Raw genomic sequence first — 18,935 nt, 5'->3', positions numbered from 1 at the left:
AGAATGTACAATGGAAAAAAGACAGTCTCTTCAACAAGTGGTGCTGGGTTAACTGGACAGCTACACGTAAAAGAATGAGATTAGCACATTTCCTTACACCAGGTACAAAAATAAACTCAAATGGATTAAAGACCTAAATGTAAGACCTGAAAACATAAAACTCCTATAATAAAACATAGGCAGAACACTATTTTGACATTAATTGTAGCAACTTTTTTTGGATCTGTCTCCCAAGGCAAAGGAAATAAAAGCAAAAGTACACAAAACTTAAAACCTTTTGCACAGCAAAGGAAGCAATCAACAACATGAAGAGACAACCTATGGAATTAGCTGGAGAAAATATTTGCCAATGATATGACCGACAAGGGGTCAATATCCAAAATACAGATTGCTGATACAACTCAATATAAAAAAAAAACAATCAGGGCTTCCCTGGTGGCGCAGTGGTTGAGAGTCCGCCTGCCGATGCAGGGGACACAGGTTCGTGCCTCAGTCCGGGAAGATCCCATATGCCGTGGAGCGGCTGGGCCCGTGAGCCATGTCTGCTGGGCCTGCGCGTCCGGAGCCTGTGCTCCGCAATGGGAAAGGCCACAGCAGTGAGAGGCCCACGTACCGCAAAAAAAAAAAAAAACAAAAAAAAAAAAAACAAAAAAAAAAATCAAAAAATGGGCAGAAGAACTGAATAGACATATTTTCCAAAGAAGACACACAGGAGGCTAACAGACACATGAAAAGATGCTCAACATCACTAATTAATAGAGAAAGGCAAATCAAAACAACAATGAGCTATCACCTCAAACCTAGCAGAATGGCTACCATTAAAAAGTCTACAAATTACAAAAAGTTGGAGAGGATATGGAGAAAAGGGAACCCTAATACACTGTTGGTGGGAATGTAAATGCATGCAGCTGCTATGGGAAACAGTATGGAGGTTCCTTAAAAAACTAAAAATAGAACTACCACATGATCCATCAATTCTACTCCTGGGTATATATCCGAAGAAAACAAAAGAATCAATTCAAAAAGATACATGTACCCCAATGTTCATAGCAGCACTATTTACAGTAGCCAAGACATAGAAGCAACCCAAGTGCCCATCAACAGATGACTGGATTAAGAAAATGGTATATATATATACATATATATATATACACATGTATATATGTATATATATAATATGTATGTGTGTATATATATATATATATATATACACACACACACACACACACAATGGGATATTAGCCATAGAAAAGAATGAAATTCTGCCAAGTGCAGTAACGTGGATGAATCTAGAGGATATTATGCTTAGTGAAGTAAGTTAGAGAAAGACAAATACTGTATGACATCATTTCTATGTGTGGACTCTAAAAAATAATACAAATAAAAGTATATGCAAAATAGAAACAGACTCACAGGTACAGAAAACAAACCAGTGGTTACCAATGGGGAGAGGAAAAGAGGAAGGGGCAAATTAGGGATATGGTATTAAGAGACACAAACTACTATGTATAAAATAAAAAAATATATCATATAGCACAGGGAATTACAGCCATTATCTTGTAATAACTTTTAACAGAATATAACCTGTAAAAATACTGAGTAACTATGCTGTATACCTGAAATTAATATAATATTGTAAATAAGTTATACGTCAATGAAGAATAAAACAAATGGATAAGATTAAAAGAAACTGAAATAAGATTACTAAAAAATGATGGACACAAACTTATACACATTTGTGTTCTTAATCTTCCATGAACTCTCTGTCTAAACACACCAAACCATTTAGTGCTCCGTTTCATCCCATACTCTCTGCCTCAATAATTTACATTTCATTCACTTTCTCATACCCAATCTCACATGTCCAAGTTCTACTCATCCTTCAGGGCCTAAGTCAAAGTCCAGCTCTCCACAGACCTTCCCAGACACCCAGTGGAAACAAGAGCTACCTTTTCTGAGCCACCGCAGCATATATCCTAAGCTATGTCATTTCCTACTTTGTGGTACACCTTCATTTACCTCACTGAAGTGCAAGTTCATTAGAGCAGAGGCTGCTTTTATTCTCCATATGTTCAGTACTTGGTATAATATCTGGCACATGGTTAATTTTTAACAAATGACTGGGTAAAAAGGCCTTAAGCGTGAAATCATTGAATCAATAGATATTATAACCCATAACACAATATGGCATCCTGTCAAATATTTGTGAAGAGATGTTTGTCCTAATCATTGGCCATATGGAGACCTAGAGACGAAGGTCCAAACTGGCTTTAGAGACTTTCTCTCATGCCTAACACATAATATTTCAATTAAATATATCAGTTATGCTTATAAGAGGTATTCAATAAAAAAATTAAATGACAATCTATTGTCATGAGAAAAAACATAAAACAATGTAAAGTTCAGTGCATACAGTTCATATGTATAAATATTCATTACAATGTTAACAGTGTTTATCTCTAGGGGGCAAGGTTATGAATGGTTTGTTTTCTTCCGTTTGCTCACTGTCCTTACCGAATTTGGCAAACATGCACCCCGTTTTGTGACATAAAGAAAAAAAAGGACACGGCCTTGAAAGGAAGCTTCTGACAACTGAGAGATCAACTTCATTCAATACAGTTATTTAACTGAGAAAGGAATAGAGAAACCTCAGTCAAGATGGTCTTTGGTCCCACTCTTACCACATACACCCCTGGCCCCTTCAAGAGGGGAACAGTATGTAAGGTAAAATAATTTCCCTGTGTGCAGAAATCTAATTTCAGATTCTTTGGTTGTTTGGATACTCTAAAATGACAAATGAAAAATAAAGGTAATATACTACATAAAATAAAATTTGAAAGATAGATACAAGAATGCAAATGATTGGGCTTCCCTGGTGGCGCAGTGGTTGAGAGTCCGCCTGCCGATGCAGGGGACACAGGTTCGTGCCCCGGTCTGGGAAGATCCCACATGCCGCAGAGCGGCTGGGCCCGTGAGCCATGGCCGCTGAGCCTGCATGTCCGGAGCCTGGGCTCCGCAACGGGAGAGGCCACAACAGTGAGAGGCCCGCATACCGCAAAAAAAAAAAAAAATAAAAGAATGCAAATGATTGTTGGGATTGTATTTCTTTGCTTATTAATATTTCCTATTATACTTACAAAGAATGTGTTTAGTCTCATCTAAATAATGGGGTCTGTCTGGGAAGGGATGGAGGGTTGATTTTTAGCCTTTCCTGGTTCTTTCAGTAGTCATGGATATGGCAGTCAAATCCTTAGATGGAAGGAAGGCATCAACATACAATACACAAAGCAGGTACATTTCACAGGGTGAGGAGGGGGAGTGGAAGAGATGAAGAGGATATTTCCTGGCCATTAGGTGCTGGCCTAGAGCTCAGAGACATGAAGGTAGCCAGGACAGGCCATAAAGTGGAACAAAAACTCTAAAAAACAAATTTCACCCACTATAAAATATTCCCAGGGCCGGCTGTGAAGGGAAGAGATATGTCTCTCTTGGTTTCCTTCCAACCCCTCCTGTCAAGCAATGATGGACTGTAGAGCGAGGCCAAAGTCCTCGTTTAATTTTGTATTACAGCAACACATTTTATTTACTAAGAGTTGATTTTATTGACTTCAACTCACAAAATTGCTTTGCATATTCACTGGACCTGACAAATACTTTTTACAAACTTGATAAGGGATTTGTGCCCTTGGCATGTCTGGGAAGGGATGTCACGCCCAAGTCTTTTATCATTTGTACCTGGGCTCTTACTAGAGATGTCATTTGTTATGCAAAGACCAGAGAATAAGGGGTAGGGCTGTCTCTAAGCTGCTGTGAATATGTGATGAGTCTGAGCTCTCCTGTCATGTTTTGTCCTTGTCTCTCTCCCAGGTACCAACACAGCTTAGTATTTAATACATGTTTTTTGATAAATAGCTCTTAGTTTTACAACATCTTACAATTTTTAAAGCATTTCCACAGATGTTATACTATTTGTTCTTCCTGACAATTCTGGGGTGGGGGGTGGCTGGGAACAGTACAATCAGCCCCATTTTTTCAGGTAGGGAAACTGAAGCTCCCTAGGGTGGATGGGCTGTGAGTGCAGAGGGTGAGCCTAGAACCCACATTCAGTGATGCCTGTTGCCCAGGTCTTCATGCTGCAGTCTCGTTTCTAGGATCCTTTATCATATCCTGTTCTCACCACATATTACCCCATGCTCTGAACCTAACACATCTAGATTGCCTAACTCCCAAGGCTGCTGCGGATATCAAAGAGATAATTACACAAATGTACTTTTTGAACAATGAAGCTATGCAAATGTAGTTACTGTTCTGTGTTCAGTGCAAAGGCCCTGCCCTCATGAAATCATTAATACCTTGGTGTGGATCATTTGTTGCATATTCTGAAGCTATAATGAGGCAGGCTGGGACCCTTTACTGGAGTGCTTGCACCTGGACAATTGTCTCCTCAAGCAACAAAATACAAAGAAACTAGAAGGGATTAAAAATAACTGCATGCATGTGCAGTTGACGCAAATTATGGACAAAAAGATACAAAAAGACCAAGAAAACTCAAGTGCCACTTCTGAAGAGCCCGGAGCAAAAGCAGGGTACTGTGCCTGCCCCCTGCACACAACACCACTAAAGGGGTGGGCAGAACACCTAAGCCAGCCCTCTGGCCCGACCACTGGACACCCCCCTAGCCTCACCCCGTATAAGGAACAAACTTGCCCTCCCTTGGCGAGTGGGCAAGCAAGGGAACCTGTTACTTGCTTTTGCTCCCCGCTGCTGCAGCAGGGGCCCAAATAAAGCCTTGCCTGAATTTCTTTTCTGGTCTCTGATCGATTTCTATTGATTAAGGGGGCCAAGAATCCTGGTTGGTAACAATCACCCAGAATATTTAGATGGGAGGAGAAAGCGTGTTGGGAAGAAACACTCAAGGCACTGACATCCTATCTGGTCAGAACAGATGGCGTGGGAGTGACAAGAGTACTAGCTACCAGAGAGAGAAGGAAAACACCAGGCAACTCAAAGGCATTATTTGAAGGGGGGGGTCCAAGGAATGCAATACTTTTTCATAGTTCCTAAGACTAGAACTGTCTGGGTAAGTCTGCAAAGGGAACACCAAAGGCTTCAGTGATTAGGTGACTTGCCAACCATCAGTGCTATAAGGAGTCATACCACCCTATTAAAATACCATCCCCACACACACTCGATTCCACGATCCTGTTTTGTTTTCTTAACAATATTCATCCTCACTGCTATCTGAATTTTATCATATTTTTGTTAAGTATCTGTCTTCTATTTCCCTCTAACTCCACCGTGTAGAACAGGGCCTAGCACTTAGTGTGTGCTCACTAAATATCTGTAAAATAAATAAATGAAAACGAAGGCAGAATGGCTCAGAAGCCTGTGCTTTGCCACTGTATCATATTGCTCCCTTTGTTTTCATTTTTAAAAATTTCCATGCCTAGTGACTGGTGAAGAGGGAAGACTGCTTAAATATTTGAGGATCAAAGATGCCACGTTGCCTCTGGGAGTCAGTTTGGGGGTTCCTCATTAGCTGTTGGTATCATCTGTCAGAAGAGCTTTTTAATTTTGAATATTACTAGTCATTAATATCCCCCCATAGACTCAGCTCAGGTGTAGAAGTTGTAGAAGATCAGGTTTAATTCTTACTCTTAGGACAAGAACACTTGGTATAGCAGAAGTTACTGACGTCAGGTTCTTGTCTGTGGTTTGCCCCCTTTCTCCCGAAATGTGAAACTCCAGAAGCTCAGAAGAAAGGGCAGGCAGTACCTGGAACCACTCCTAATGCAGCCTCACACTGAGAGCCGACGCCCTCTGAACAGCCGGCCTCTCATTTGACAAATGGATTAGTTTAGGGGCTTTGCTTTGCCATATTTCAACCATCTGAGGCATCACCGTCCATACCTAGAATCCTTCAGAGCAGGACATTTTCACAATCCTTGTGCACAATTATGATTATTTTTCTTTTGCAACTGTAAGTCAGGAATGAAAAGGTGTAATTAGTCCTCTCCTGGGCCCATTTGTGGACCCCAGTGGGGATCATTTTAGTTTGGGACTACAGCAAGCCCTGCTTGTTATCTCAACACATGTGGGGTTTTTTTGTTTTTTTGTTTCTTTTTACAGAGGTAACCTAATAATAGCTTGAAATTTATGGAGGACCATGTCAAAAATCCCCCTGGGCTCCAGAGGGCAGGGGAGGGGAGAGGGGAGAGAAAACACCACATAATTTCCTGATTGTAAATAACTGAACCAATATAAGCTCTCTTCTCCTGGTACACAAAATACTGGATTTATAAGTGCTGAGCTAAACAGAGGTTATCAAAAATGGTCACGAATAGAATTGGCATTTCTGGATCATGTGCCAGAAAATGTGGCTGAACCATATAAAGCATTTTATCGATTTAAATCCTTTTCTGGAATAAAGCAGAGTATAAACAGTCATGCATAGCTCGTGCTTCCTTCCTGCGGAGAGGCAGGATGCAAAGTCTGTGTGCTGAGGGGCAACAATGGCGTTCCAGCTGGCATCGTGCATAAATGCCAAGCACCGTGATTTCAGAGCCAGAATACACACCATCCCCAACAGATACTAAAATTCTTCTCCAGTCGCATGTAAGATTCGCCTTGTAAATTGAGTTAGCATCTCATTTGCCTTTTCTAAAAATACCAAGGCACCTTAAATTTGTTTTGTTGCTCGTGCAGTACTCATGACAGGGAAATTAAATTATGCTTTTTTATAGCCCACAGTTTTTTAAGTTTAGTAACAATGTATCGTTCTTGGGGGGGGGGGCGGGGTCCTGGCACATGCCTCTGTTCTATAGGCCTTGGTCTCTGTTCCTAATGGTTTCCATGGATTTGTACTGATCCAAAGGCCAGCACGGTGATACACAGGGGCCGTGGATGAGAATAAGCAGCTGAAGCTTGCCTCCTTAGTACTGTGTTATGATAAACTAACTAAAGGACTTTTAAAGTTTTTATTTGGTATTAAACGAGGTGTTACCCCAAGATTCATAGTGCTCATTCCAAGTACCACTGCGTGATATTTTCTCCCAGCAATCCCTAATATATGAGCCAAGGTTACTGCTGGCGGGAGGGTAATGGGACTGTTTTAAAAGGTGAGCAAATCCATATATGCACAAAACAATGAAGATGAAAAACGTCTCACACACGTAGACCGTAAACGTCTGTAGGGATTTTGTGATGAAATAAAAATGTTTAAATCTTACAGAATCCATGGTAAATCCCTAACATCATGTAGAACAAGTATAATTACTATCACATAGAGAATCCATGACATTTTGGCATTAAAATCGGTCCTCTTAAATATTGAGAACAGACAAATCTGTCAAGTCAAAAAGTATATTAGCGGTTATCTGGTGCTGGAGATAGAAACAGTGATTACCTATGTATGGCCATGAGGGGGTCTTCCTGGGGTTATGAAACATTCTAAACCTGGATCAGGTTGTAACGGTTGCACAACACAGTAAATTTACTAAAAAAAAAAAAAAATCACTGAATTGTATACTTCAAATGGGTGAATTTTATGGTATATAAATTATGTCTCAATAAAGTTGCTTAAAAATGCAGGCTGGGGCTTGAATTTAAAAGAAAAGAAAAAAACAGTGGCCCTTGAAAACTGTCATTTTCATTATCTTATTTTCAAATGTGCAAAGGGAGAAAGGAAAGTCATCACCTGTACGTTGTTTATCGGTCACTCAGTAAAGACCCACACTTGTTAATCCACAGGAAGGAAAACACCTAACATGCTCTCCCTACACTTGACGCTTGCTCCCTTTGGAATACACCTTGAGAGAGAAAAGAGGAAGCTTACATTTGTTTACGACGCACATCCATAATCCCACGTCTCTAAACACAAAACACACACACACACACACACACACACACACGCGCGCGCGCGCGCACGCCCCTGAACAGCATGATGTTTCTGCCAGGTGTCCTTGGTTTGGCTGACCTAGAGTTTATAAAAAGGCCCAGTTAAGAGTAGGATGACATATTTTTAACTCCCCTTCCTTCACACCGTGACTGTTACGAGACAGTGAAGGTGGCTGGCATGCGGTTGGGACACTAATCCTAAACCTGCAAAGCTTCAGATAAGGCGTGACACACGCTGAGTACCCCTGCTCCCCGGACCACCTCCTGCTAGATGACAACCTTGTTATCACCCTGGCTCCTCCCCAGCCTTGTGCTCAAGGCCAGGTGCCCATGCAGCGCTGCCCTTTGAGAAAAAGAGGGGTTGTAACTGACAATGAAAAAAACTTAACAGGATTGAATACAAACTCTTCTTTTGTAGAGTTTAAGTTTTGCAGAAGGAATAAAGGATGCAAATACAATTTTGAAATGGGTCTTTTCCAGGCTGGCTTTTACTAAATGCTTTTGGGCTTGCTGCATACAGTCTATTTTTAGTTGAGGATAATAGGCGTTTCTGGTGCCATTTATGGAGCAAATGTTGTGAAATCTGGTGTCTGGCTTTCCTTCATTTCGCTCTGTCCTTGTAAAGTTTTGCTTATGTAGGATCCCTTCAATTTTAATGACATCACCCATTCGTGGGAAAGTGCGCTAGAAAGTACAGGGTGTTTCACCCCCCAACAGCTCCTCACTGGTGTGAGGTTAAGATAAGTTTCCATGAAAAGACATTTGAGTGACTGGGGTGGCCCAGGGCTGCTCCTCTGGCTGTGTCCCTGGGTGGCTTTGCCACAGATCAGAGGGCCCGTTTGCAGCAGTTCTGACCTTTCCTGGTGGCAAAGAAACTGACTGTGTATTACAGCATTTGAAAACAAAATATACCTGCCCTTTAGGGTCCTCTTGGGAGAACTGACACCATAGCCAGTGGGAAATCTTGGCTCAGAGTAAAGTAATTCTGTTTTCATTCCCATTTAAGATGATGTGAAATGTTAATCCTCCAGTTTAACATGTATACACACGGGAGCAGTGACACTTCCTCTTCAACTTGCGCAGAGTTGAAATGCCAGTGCTCAGGGGTTAAAGCTCACAGAGAGTCAGAGGCACGGCAGGAGACAGGAACACATTTGGGGATGTTCACCTCATCAGAATTCTTAACATAGGATAATAATAAAAATAGCCTGAGAATGTTCTTGACTTTCTGTTTCTTCAACGGCTGCAATATAGCAGAGCTAAAAATACCGTGGGAAGCCTAAACCCATCTATCAGTACGTTCAAGGAGAAGGGGAAAGAGGTCTAACATTTTTTACCAGGTCCACTATATGTAGGGCCTTGCACTGGATACTTTATAAAGGCATTCTCATATAGTCCTCAACTCTGAGGTGGATTTTCATGTGCCCATTATCCAGGTTAAGAAACTAAGGCTGAGAGAAATGAAGCAATTTGCCTCTAGTAAGTGGGGGAGGGTGGGTTTGAACTCAGGTCTATCCGAATCTAGAATTCATGTTCTTTTATACTCTGTTGGTGCATGTTCACTAACATGGCAGTAGAGAAGATTTTGCATAATTTTTCTGAGATTGAGACTGTTAACCAGTTAACCTGTGAGTCCAGCAACGAGAACACCGCATCTGTTTGAAGTAGTATGGAGAGGAAGTGATTCAATCAGTCTGATTCCATCTCCAGGGTAGCTCAGATGACTGCGGGAATTCAGAGTGACTGGGTACAATATCCCCTGAGAAGAGTTTTGTTCTGGGTGGGGTGCTGCTGTGTTGCCTTATGACCCCATCTCTTTGGTTATCTCAGGGGCAGGCTGAGTGCGTATGTGGCTAGATGCTTTGGACGGTAACCTCTAGCGATCCTGCCCCCTGGGCTTCTACTTCTGCTAGAACACTGGAACTTGATTTCCTAAGCTGCCCTTAGGTCTTTGCAAAACATGACTGCTGAGAGAGCATCCCCAATACACCCTTCCTGGGCCCCACTGACCCCAGTGCCTGGGCAGCCACATATCACAGGCAGCTTTGGTCTAGACCTGGAATGACCTAACCTCCCGTGTGGTTTCGCTTAGCAGCCCATGGCTGTGCTGATGAAGGTTATCTTGGCATGCTATTTTTCACCAGCTAGGTCAGAGTTGAACATGTTTAAGAGTTTCCAGTCATCTTAGTATTTCCTACATATAAAAATTGAAACACTAAGAATCTATGGGTAGAAGATTAGGTCTTTATTCATTTCTGAAGTTTTTTGAAGCATGGACTCCATGAGGTGTTTGATGCCAAAGGGAATAATGAGAGTGTCAGACCTCAAGGAGCTTGAGTATAATCCATTGTTGCATGCTTTAAAAATGGAAAATACTAAAATTAAGGCAAAAAGGGAAATGAGGGATTTCCCCCAAATTGTAACCTATATGGGAAAGAGTATATGAAATGCTTACTTTGAAACTAAATCCCAGGTAGAATGATAGAGCGGTTAAATAACAGATTATAAGAAAGAGATAATATGGATTCCACCATTTACCACTAATATAAACTTGGATGAAATATGGTCAGATCATTTCTCTACAAGCCTTCATTTTCTCATGTACTGGTGCTCACTCTCCTATATGCTGTTAAGTAGCCTTTACACAGGGCCACCACTATATACATCCATGGATGTGGTACCCCGTACAGCTCCAGGGCATCATTTAGATGATGCTGAGCTCTTGAGATTGTAGCATACAACCTGGGCAACCATGTAAATCACTTCAGGATCCACTTAGAGATGAAGCAGCAGGACATAAGTTGTAAGTAAATGTTACTTAAGCATACTCTAGACTATCTTCGTTTTCAGAGGTGTTAGAAGTCAGGAAATTGAAAACTGAAAAAAAGGAATCAATTGCTAATATGTTGTTACAAAAACAAATATATTTTCTAGCACAGTGCCAAACAGATAGAAAAATCTCATTTTCAGGAGATGGGTCTAAGGGACCAAAAAACCTTGGGAGGAGGGAAAGTCACTTCAAATAACTTAATGATATAACCTAAACAAGATAATAAATAATGTATAATGTACAAATGGTATTTATGCCTAGCACACAGTTGGAGCTACGTAATAAATTAAAAGAATTTCCTTCTCTGGTCATAAAACTTTTCATTCTCATTTTCTGACGGTTTCTATTCCTTTTTTGGCATTTTGAGAGTTGATCTCATGTAGATAATGATCATTATTTCTTGCATTTTATACCAACTTACAGTTTACAAAGTGCTCTGAAATCTGTATTACTTAAATCTCACCAACTCTTTAAATTGCCATGGGTTATTATGGCTATTTTGTAGGCAAGAAAAGCAAGGCTGGGTCAAGAAATTAATTCCAGCAACACAGCGAATAATGGTTAGAAGCTCTCTTTCCTGAATTCAGTTCTAAAGTTCGTTTCTACACCCTCTTGGTGCAATTCACCAACACTGCAATCAGAGAACAAAGTGAACAGCTAGTATGGCCGTTTATAGCATGTATTTCCTATGGTATATAGGAGTCTGGAAGTGGTAACTTAAAAATGACATGCAATTTCTCTAAAGAAAGATTTTTTAAAGAGATTCCATATACAAAATAGGGAACCCCCCTAAAATCGTCTATTTCCTACTCCTCCATGCCTTAAAATCTAGGGCGAAATAATTCCTACTTGACAGAACTCAAAGCATATTCGAAACACTGCAAGCAAACGGAAGTCTGACAATGCCAATGGTTAAGGGACGGCCTAGGATACCCAAGTTTTAAACTGTTCTGGTCCCAAGAGTAAACAACCAGTAAAGGGAAGATAAAGTGGGCGGTAGGCGAGCTTCAGGCACAAGCCCAACCAAGATGTATGGAGAAGGACCAAGGCAGGACTTAGGTCCAACTATTCCCAACTCATCAACATCTCGGAGTTTCCTCTGTCATTCAGGAGGAATACTTACTTCTATTTGATTTGATTGAAAATTGAATTGGAGCAAGAGATGAAAGAAAAAAAATCCATATTTGGAATATGACGTAGAAGCTTGTCTTCACTTAATACGCACAAGTTTTACTCAAGTAAATGACTATGTGCTAAAAGAATGTCAATTACAGGTGGTCCCTGCTACAGAAAAGGCTGGGCTACAAGTGTTCCTTCTTACACTTTTTTTTCTCTTGAATTTTGAGCCTTTTTTTCCAGAGAAGCAATGTGATAATAACATGGTTATGAACCTATGACTGGCTACTGCAAAATGCCTATTTAGCACTTCATAGAGAATACCTCAAGTTTTTTGGGCTCCGGACGCGCAGGCTCAGCGGCCATGGCTCACGGGCCCAGCCGCTCCGCGGCATGTGGGATCCTCCCGGACCAGGGCACGAACCCACGGCCTCTGCATCGGCAGGCGGACTCTCAACCACTGCGCCACCAAGGAAGCCCCCAAGAATACCTAAAGTTTTAACGGTACTGGACTGAGTTCTGGGTCTTGGAAGCAGAGATTATAGGAGAGAAAAGAATGAAGAGAGAAAACACTATCTTCCTCCTCAGTTCCCACCATAGACACAACTATGAATGAGAAAAAAATGTTTCTGCTCTGAGACTCTTAGTGCTCTGAAGTTTAGTTTTGACCCTTCTTACTACAGTAACCTACTCGGGTATATTCTACTCGTCAAAAATAAGCTACACTATAGAAATAGCTGTTCATCTCCCTTGATTCTAACTTTAATTCTTAGCTGAATCTACAAGGTATTAGGAAGAAAGCAATCTGACAAACCAATTCATACTCATGTGTAAATGATTGTCCATTAATTTATAATATACACATACACAAACACATGCACAAACATAATTGCATTACTCATGTGTTAGCTAGGCATCATTCTGGGGGCCAGGGATATAACAGTGGAAAAGGGCAAGGTTTCTGCTCCCATGAAGCTTACATTTCAGTGAGAGGGCTGGCCAATAATAACGCTCCAAAAGAAATAAACCAACAAATCCACAAAGTTATAAATAGGGTGATATAATACAGGAAAACTGGGTGACCGCTTTGCATTGTGTGGTTAGGGAAGGTCTCTTTGAATAGGTGACATTTAAGATGAGATATAATTGAAGACAAAGAGCCAGTCTTGTGCACATGAAGGGGAAGAGCACTTTGGACAGCTAGCACAACCCTGAGGAAGGAATGGACTTGGTGCATGAAGGCAATGGACTTGGTGCACCTATAGGCCAGTGGGGCTGAAGAGCAGTGGGCAAGGAGGTAAACAGAACAGAAACACAGGAAGGGGCCAAATCAGTCGGTCTTTGTAAGCCAGATTTATGCTTTTGAAGTTTATCCTAAGTGAAAGAGGAAGCCTTGGAAAACTGTAAGGAGCAATGTGGTCTGAGTTACATCTTAAAACAATCTCTAGCAGAAGCATGGAGACAGATAGGGGGCCACTGCAGGGATCAGATGAGAGAGGACGGCTGCCTAGACTAGCATGGCTGTGGTAGAGACAGCTAAGTGGGTCTGATCAAGATATACTGTACAGGAGAGATCTGCAGGAGTTATGAATGGATTCACTGGGGAGGAGGAAAAAGGAATCAGGAACACCTGGGTAGATAATACTGTTTTCCTGAGAAAGGTGAGATATGGGAAGAATAGGTTTGGTTGAAGGATAAGGCAGCTGGGCAGTAGAAGCCAACAGTTCTATTTGGATATAGTAATTCTGAGCTGTGAATGACACATCCAGCATTGATGTAGGAAGGCGGTTGGTATATGAATCTAGAACGCAGGGAAAAGTTGAGGCTGGGGATCTACGTTGGGTACTCACTGGCATATCGATGGCGTTTAAGCCTTGGATACTGGGATGATGGCCCAGGGGGTGAGCATGGACCAAGAAGAGGCCTGGGGACCAGGCTCTGGCTCTCTCCAACATTGAGAGGTGGGAAGAGACTGTTCCTCTCTTCTCCAGACAGGCGGCTCTGTAGAAGGGCCATTCAGGCAAAGAGGCTGTTCCTCTATTAACAGTTGTGGGTCTTTAAGGTCTTATAAGGCACACCTGAGGGTGGTCAGGAGTCCTTTTCTGCCAGTAGGTTATAATGAACATTTCACTACCAGTTGGTATGAAGAAGCTCTGTCTCACCTGCAAAGTCATAAGCTCTTTTTTCCAAGATTTTGAATATGGTAAAAAAAAAAAATACTATTAATGAGATACACAGATATTGAATCCCGCCCTGAGGCAGGAGAACTAATAGGGAAGGTTTTCAATGCCCATAAGGCCATCACAATCTAAGCATCTAAGTCTCACCTCCAGGAGGCAGCAGTTTACCGAACACTAGCCCAGAACCCTTCTGCCTTAGGAAAACTGTCAAGACTTCAGCCTAGACAAAGAGCTGGGCCCCAGGACCAATACAGATGAACGGTAGGGGTAAGTGAAGAGAATCAGTTCTCTTTTTTCTTCTGCCTATAGCAACTGGGCTTCGTCACTTGAGAATAGCATCTTTTTTTCCCCCGATAAGTCAGGAGATATAATAAAGCAATGCTCTTGTTTATGGTTTCCTTTGCTGTGCAAAAGCTTTGAAGTTTCATTAGATCCCATTTGTTTATTTTTGTTTTTATTGCCATTTCTCTAGGAGGTGGGTCAAAAAGGATCTTGCTGTGATTTATGTCATAGAGTGTTCTACCTATGTTTTCCTCTAAGAGTTTGATAGTTTCTGGCCTTACATTTAGGTCTTTAATCCATTCTGAGCTTACTTTTGTGTTAGGTGTTAGGTGTTAGGGAGTGTTCTAATCTCATACTTTTACATGTACCTGTCCAGTTTTCCCAGCACCACTTATTGAAGAGGCAAAGTAAGAGAGTGGCATGGACATATATACACTACCAAACGTAAAATAGATAGCTAGTGGGAAGCAGCCGCATAGCACAGGGAGATCAGCTCGGTGCTTTGTGACCACCTAGAGGGGTGGGATAGGGAGGGTGGGAGGGAGGGAGACGCAAGAGGGAAGAGATATGGGAACATATGTATATGTGTAACTGATTCACTTTGTTATAAAGCAGAAACTAACACACCATTGTAAAGCAATAAAGATGTAAAAAAATAAAAAAAATAAAGCAATGCTCTGAAGCATCAGGGTTGAAGAATAAAGTCAGAAATATTGAACAAGATGCTGAATGAACAACTGGCCGTTTTTGGCGGGGGGAGGTTTATATAGATATGATCATCTGAGATTATCTGTGAATATATTGTTTGGGGAGTATGCTACACAGTTAATACTGCAGCAAATTATAGGAATTCTCCCACTAACAGAGCAAAGAAATCTGTTTCCCGATGGGAAGAATTTACGGCAGTGTAGGGAAACCATTTTGACAACTAATGACTCGCTGTATTATCCCACAGGCTTTCTTACCTCTTGATACCCCTACCTGGGTTCTGAGCTGTTTTTAAATGGCAGAACAAATGACTCCGAGCACTAGGTTCACTGTAATCCACATTTCATGTTACAGAAAAGAATTTAATCATACGGCTTCCATACTGTTCAAAAGAGTTCACTAATACAAGAGATACAGAGCCATTTTGGCAGACTGGTATATAGAAAAAGGAACCCGCTTTGAGATACTGGTATGACAAGTTGAGAAAAAGAGAAAAACACCCCAAGACATTTTCAGGCCCAAGGATTTCATGTAGGGAAAACATTTTTAAAATCCCTTTTAAAGCAAGAGATGCATTCGGTAGGATCAACTGCTGACTTTTCAGAAAGGCAGGCTAATTTTGGATAAGTGTCGTGAGACCTAAGTTTGCCTTCATTACCATAATTTGCACACATTCTCCTCAAGCGTTAAACCCATGGTCGAGAGTGTGTACTAACTTGGGCACCGCTTGATAGTGATTTAAGCCTTAAGGCAAGAAGGCTCCCCCAGACATTTTCCTATAGTAACCTCTGATAGAGCCATGGCTAACGATGATGCTTAGTTCCTGTGGTTGTATACTTGTTCTCTAAACAAAGCAACTTAATATGAATACTGTAAGTTTTTCCTCTTGCTTGCTACATTTCTGGTCATTTTTGGAAAAAGTTAAAAATAAAGACCAAATATAGACCTGTTGGAACACCGCTGGGGTTGAGGGGGGATCAATCAACCCCAGTTGATCAGCAGTCAACCGGAAGACTCTGCACAGCCCTGCTCACTAAGGCGGGGAGGGAGAACACTCTCGAAATCCCTCAGCTCCTCCATTAACTCAGCTGGACCCCCAGAACCGTGCTGGGCCCAGCATGATCAGGACTCCTAAACAGTCGATCAGTTGTAATACACCATGTGCCACGGCTCACCAGGATATATCTGGACCTTTCATCCATCCTTCGTTTCTCAAGGGGTGAGGCGTCCAAATTCATACTCGTCAGATCCTCCTTAGCCATTCAACACCATAATCACAAGCGCTGCTCTTTTATTGAATTCCAAGTCCCAGATGCTTTCCTAGCTATATAATTTTATAGGCGTTTTCTCCAATCCTTACCCTGATCCTGCAAGTTAATATGGTTTTCCCTATTTCATAAATGAAGAAACCGAGGCTCAGAGAAGTAATCTATCCATAGTCACTGAGATTGAATATCTGAGAAGAACAGCCAGTGATTTCAGTCCAGAGACACATGGTTTAAACTGTGCTTGCTTTCAGACTCAAAAGCCAGGTCGCCAACTATGGCAAGCGTTAGTAGAAGTCACAGCATTTTCATTAAGACTGTGGCAAAGTGGGAAAGTGGGAGAGGAACGGCACCATCCGCAGGGCTGTATTTCCCCTCAATTCCTGCCTTTTCCCAAGCCCACTGCAACCCTTGTCATTGACCTTCTGTTGGTAGAGATGCAAGTCTTGTTGCTCTAAGTTGAGACTACACATCTGTCAAGATGTCAGCTAGTGACGGGAAGTAGGTCCAGAACTTCAGTTACAATAAGCTCTGATGTGTATCAGAATCACCTGTGAGCTGAACACACATTTCTGGGCCCTTCTTTAGACCTTCTGACTCCATAGGTTGGCTGTGGGTCTCAGGCATTTGCATTTTTAAAAACAAACTCCCAGGTAATTCTGATGCCCATCAAAGTTTGAAAATTACTGCTCTCAATGTTATGTTCAGGAGGACGAGATCTTACTCAGAAGAGGGAGTACACATAGCGAGCTACAGTTGCAGGCTGGAAGAAAAATTCAGCTTAGCGGGAATGCATGAAGGGATGTCCACCTGGCCTGCTTATTTTGCTCAGGATAACTTTTTCCTGTTCTGATCCATGTCTGTTTTCTATTTACTCTCATTAATGTTTGGGTCAAGAGAATCATCAGGTCTTAAATATTTATCTTAGTTACCCAACAAATACCGCGCTTCATCCAAACTTGACTAAATACATAGAAGACAGAAATTTTGTTCTTGAAGATAATTCTGTAGTTGTGTTTTTGAAAGTTCTAATTGTAATGGGAAGCTGACCTATCAATCTATCCACCAAATCAATCTGCTCTCTCCATGCAGGCAGGCCCTCTGGGAATGCTATCCTGTCATGATGATACTGACCAGCTTTCTAACCTTGAGAAATGCCATGACGATGTTCTGGCGGTGACCTTATGCACAGCTCTGGGCTTTTGTCTTTCCTAGGCCTGGTTTGTTAGCACGGCACTTGAAATTGTAGGAACAGAAGGGTCAAGAAAGCAAATGGGCTTCCGCTCCTGGGGGAATCACACAGGGATGTATTCATTACCTGGCACTGACGTTCCAAGTGCGACGAACACTACCGCGGTCACCGAATCCTTCAGGCCGATGGTGCAGCCGAAGTGGGAAGCCAGGTCGCCGATGAAAGCCGTCAGTATGCCAATCATGAGGATGGAGACGATGAAACACGCCCAGCCGTTCCAGTATTCTGTAGGGGGGACGAAGGCGAAGAGAACCTTCCAGAACACAGTCAGAAAGTGCATCACGTAATCGAAGCAGGAGGGCAGCTTCTCCTCCCCACATTCATCGTCGTCATCATCTTCCCCTAGAGAGAAAGGAATGAAGAATGTTTCATCAAAATCTGTGCTATCAGGGTTTTCCTCTCTCCCACTTTCTCCTTCCTAGGCCTGTTGGCCCTCCCTTGAGAGGTGGGTGAAGCTTTGGGTTTTCCAAGAGTCAATCATAATCAACCAAATCATTATTAAGGTACTGACATGCCCCCTTGCTGTGGTTCACGGATCAATAGCAACCTTAAGCCCCAACCAGTTCCGGTTATATGCAATCAACACATACTTTCTACTCCCACGTCACCTCCCGTGAGTATTGTCATTTCATGGAAATGAAAAGGATTTCTCCCCAAAGGCAGGAAAGTCGTGTGCCAGGCTTGGAAAAAGCCTCCTTTAATGAAAGATGACTGACAGTTCTTCTACCAGGATTCTTTCCTTCCAGCTTGGAGTCTAGCTCTGGGGATTCATGGCCATATGATCCTGTATAGGACCATGTTCTAACAGGGCCCTCCAGCTTCATCTCCTGCAACTACTTCAAACTCAAACTTCATCCCAGCTAAATGGAGTTATTTGCATTTTCTAAAAAACTGTATGTAATGTACTTTCTCCTACTTTTGTCCTTTAGAGCTAAACGTGCTTGGCATATCCTAATCCCTCCCTCTTTATCCTTTTAAAAAAAAAAAAAAATCACTGCCCTTGTGAAACTTCCCCTGACCACCATCCTCCCGCCCCTTGCCCTCCAGCCTTCTGGGAACTTCTTGGGGCTTCCATAGCCCCCCCCCCCAACACTGCTAACACTGGATCACTGTGGTCCCTGAACAGCGGCAGGAGCACAAGGGAATTTTTTAGAAATGCAAATTTCTGGCCCCGCTGCATCAGAAACTAGGGGAGTGGGGGTAAGATGGGAGGTGTTTGAACAAGGCTTCCAGGTGATTCTCATGCATGCTTAATTTGAGACCAGTCTCTAGATTGTGCCTGTTCACTTTCCTTTTCCATTTGACTATGAGCCTGTCAAGGGCAGGAGTTTGTTCATTTTTGTGTCCTTAGTGTTTGGTCTAATCTCCAGCACGTGCATGCATGTATGAATTTCCACTGACTTTAT

General features: G+C 42.0%; 1 protein-coding gene across 10 annotated transcripts in view; it reads right to left on the bottom strand.

Moving 5' to 3' along the window:
* The window catches only part of SLC8A1 (solute carrier family 8 member A1), a 411,488-nt gene that overhangs the window by 27,173 nt on the left and 365,380 nt on the right, over positions 1 to 18,935 (bottom strand). For all 10 annotated transcript variants that reach the window (XM_060026743.1, XM_060026748.1, XM_060026744.1 and 7 more), the window contains one exon: positions 17,596 to 17,871. In XM_060026743.1, coding sequence (XP_059882726.1) covers positions 17,596 to 17,871 — 276 coding nt within the window. The remainder of the gene's footprint in view (positions 1 to 17,595; positions 17,872 to 18,935) is intronic.

This window comes from Delphinus delphis, chromosome 12 (assembly GCF_949987515.2).
Source record: "Delphinus delphis chromosome 12, mDelDel1.2, whole genome shotgun sequence".
In the NCBI taxonomy this organism is placed as follows: Eukaryota; Metazoa; Chordata; class Mammalia; order Artiodactyla; family Delphinidae; genus Delphinus; species Delphinus delphis.
This window is presented reverse-complemented; position numbering and strand designations above follow the sequence as displayed.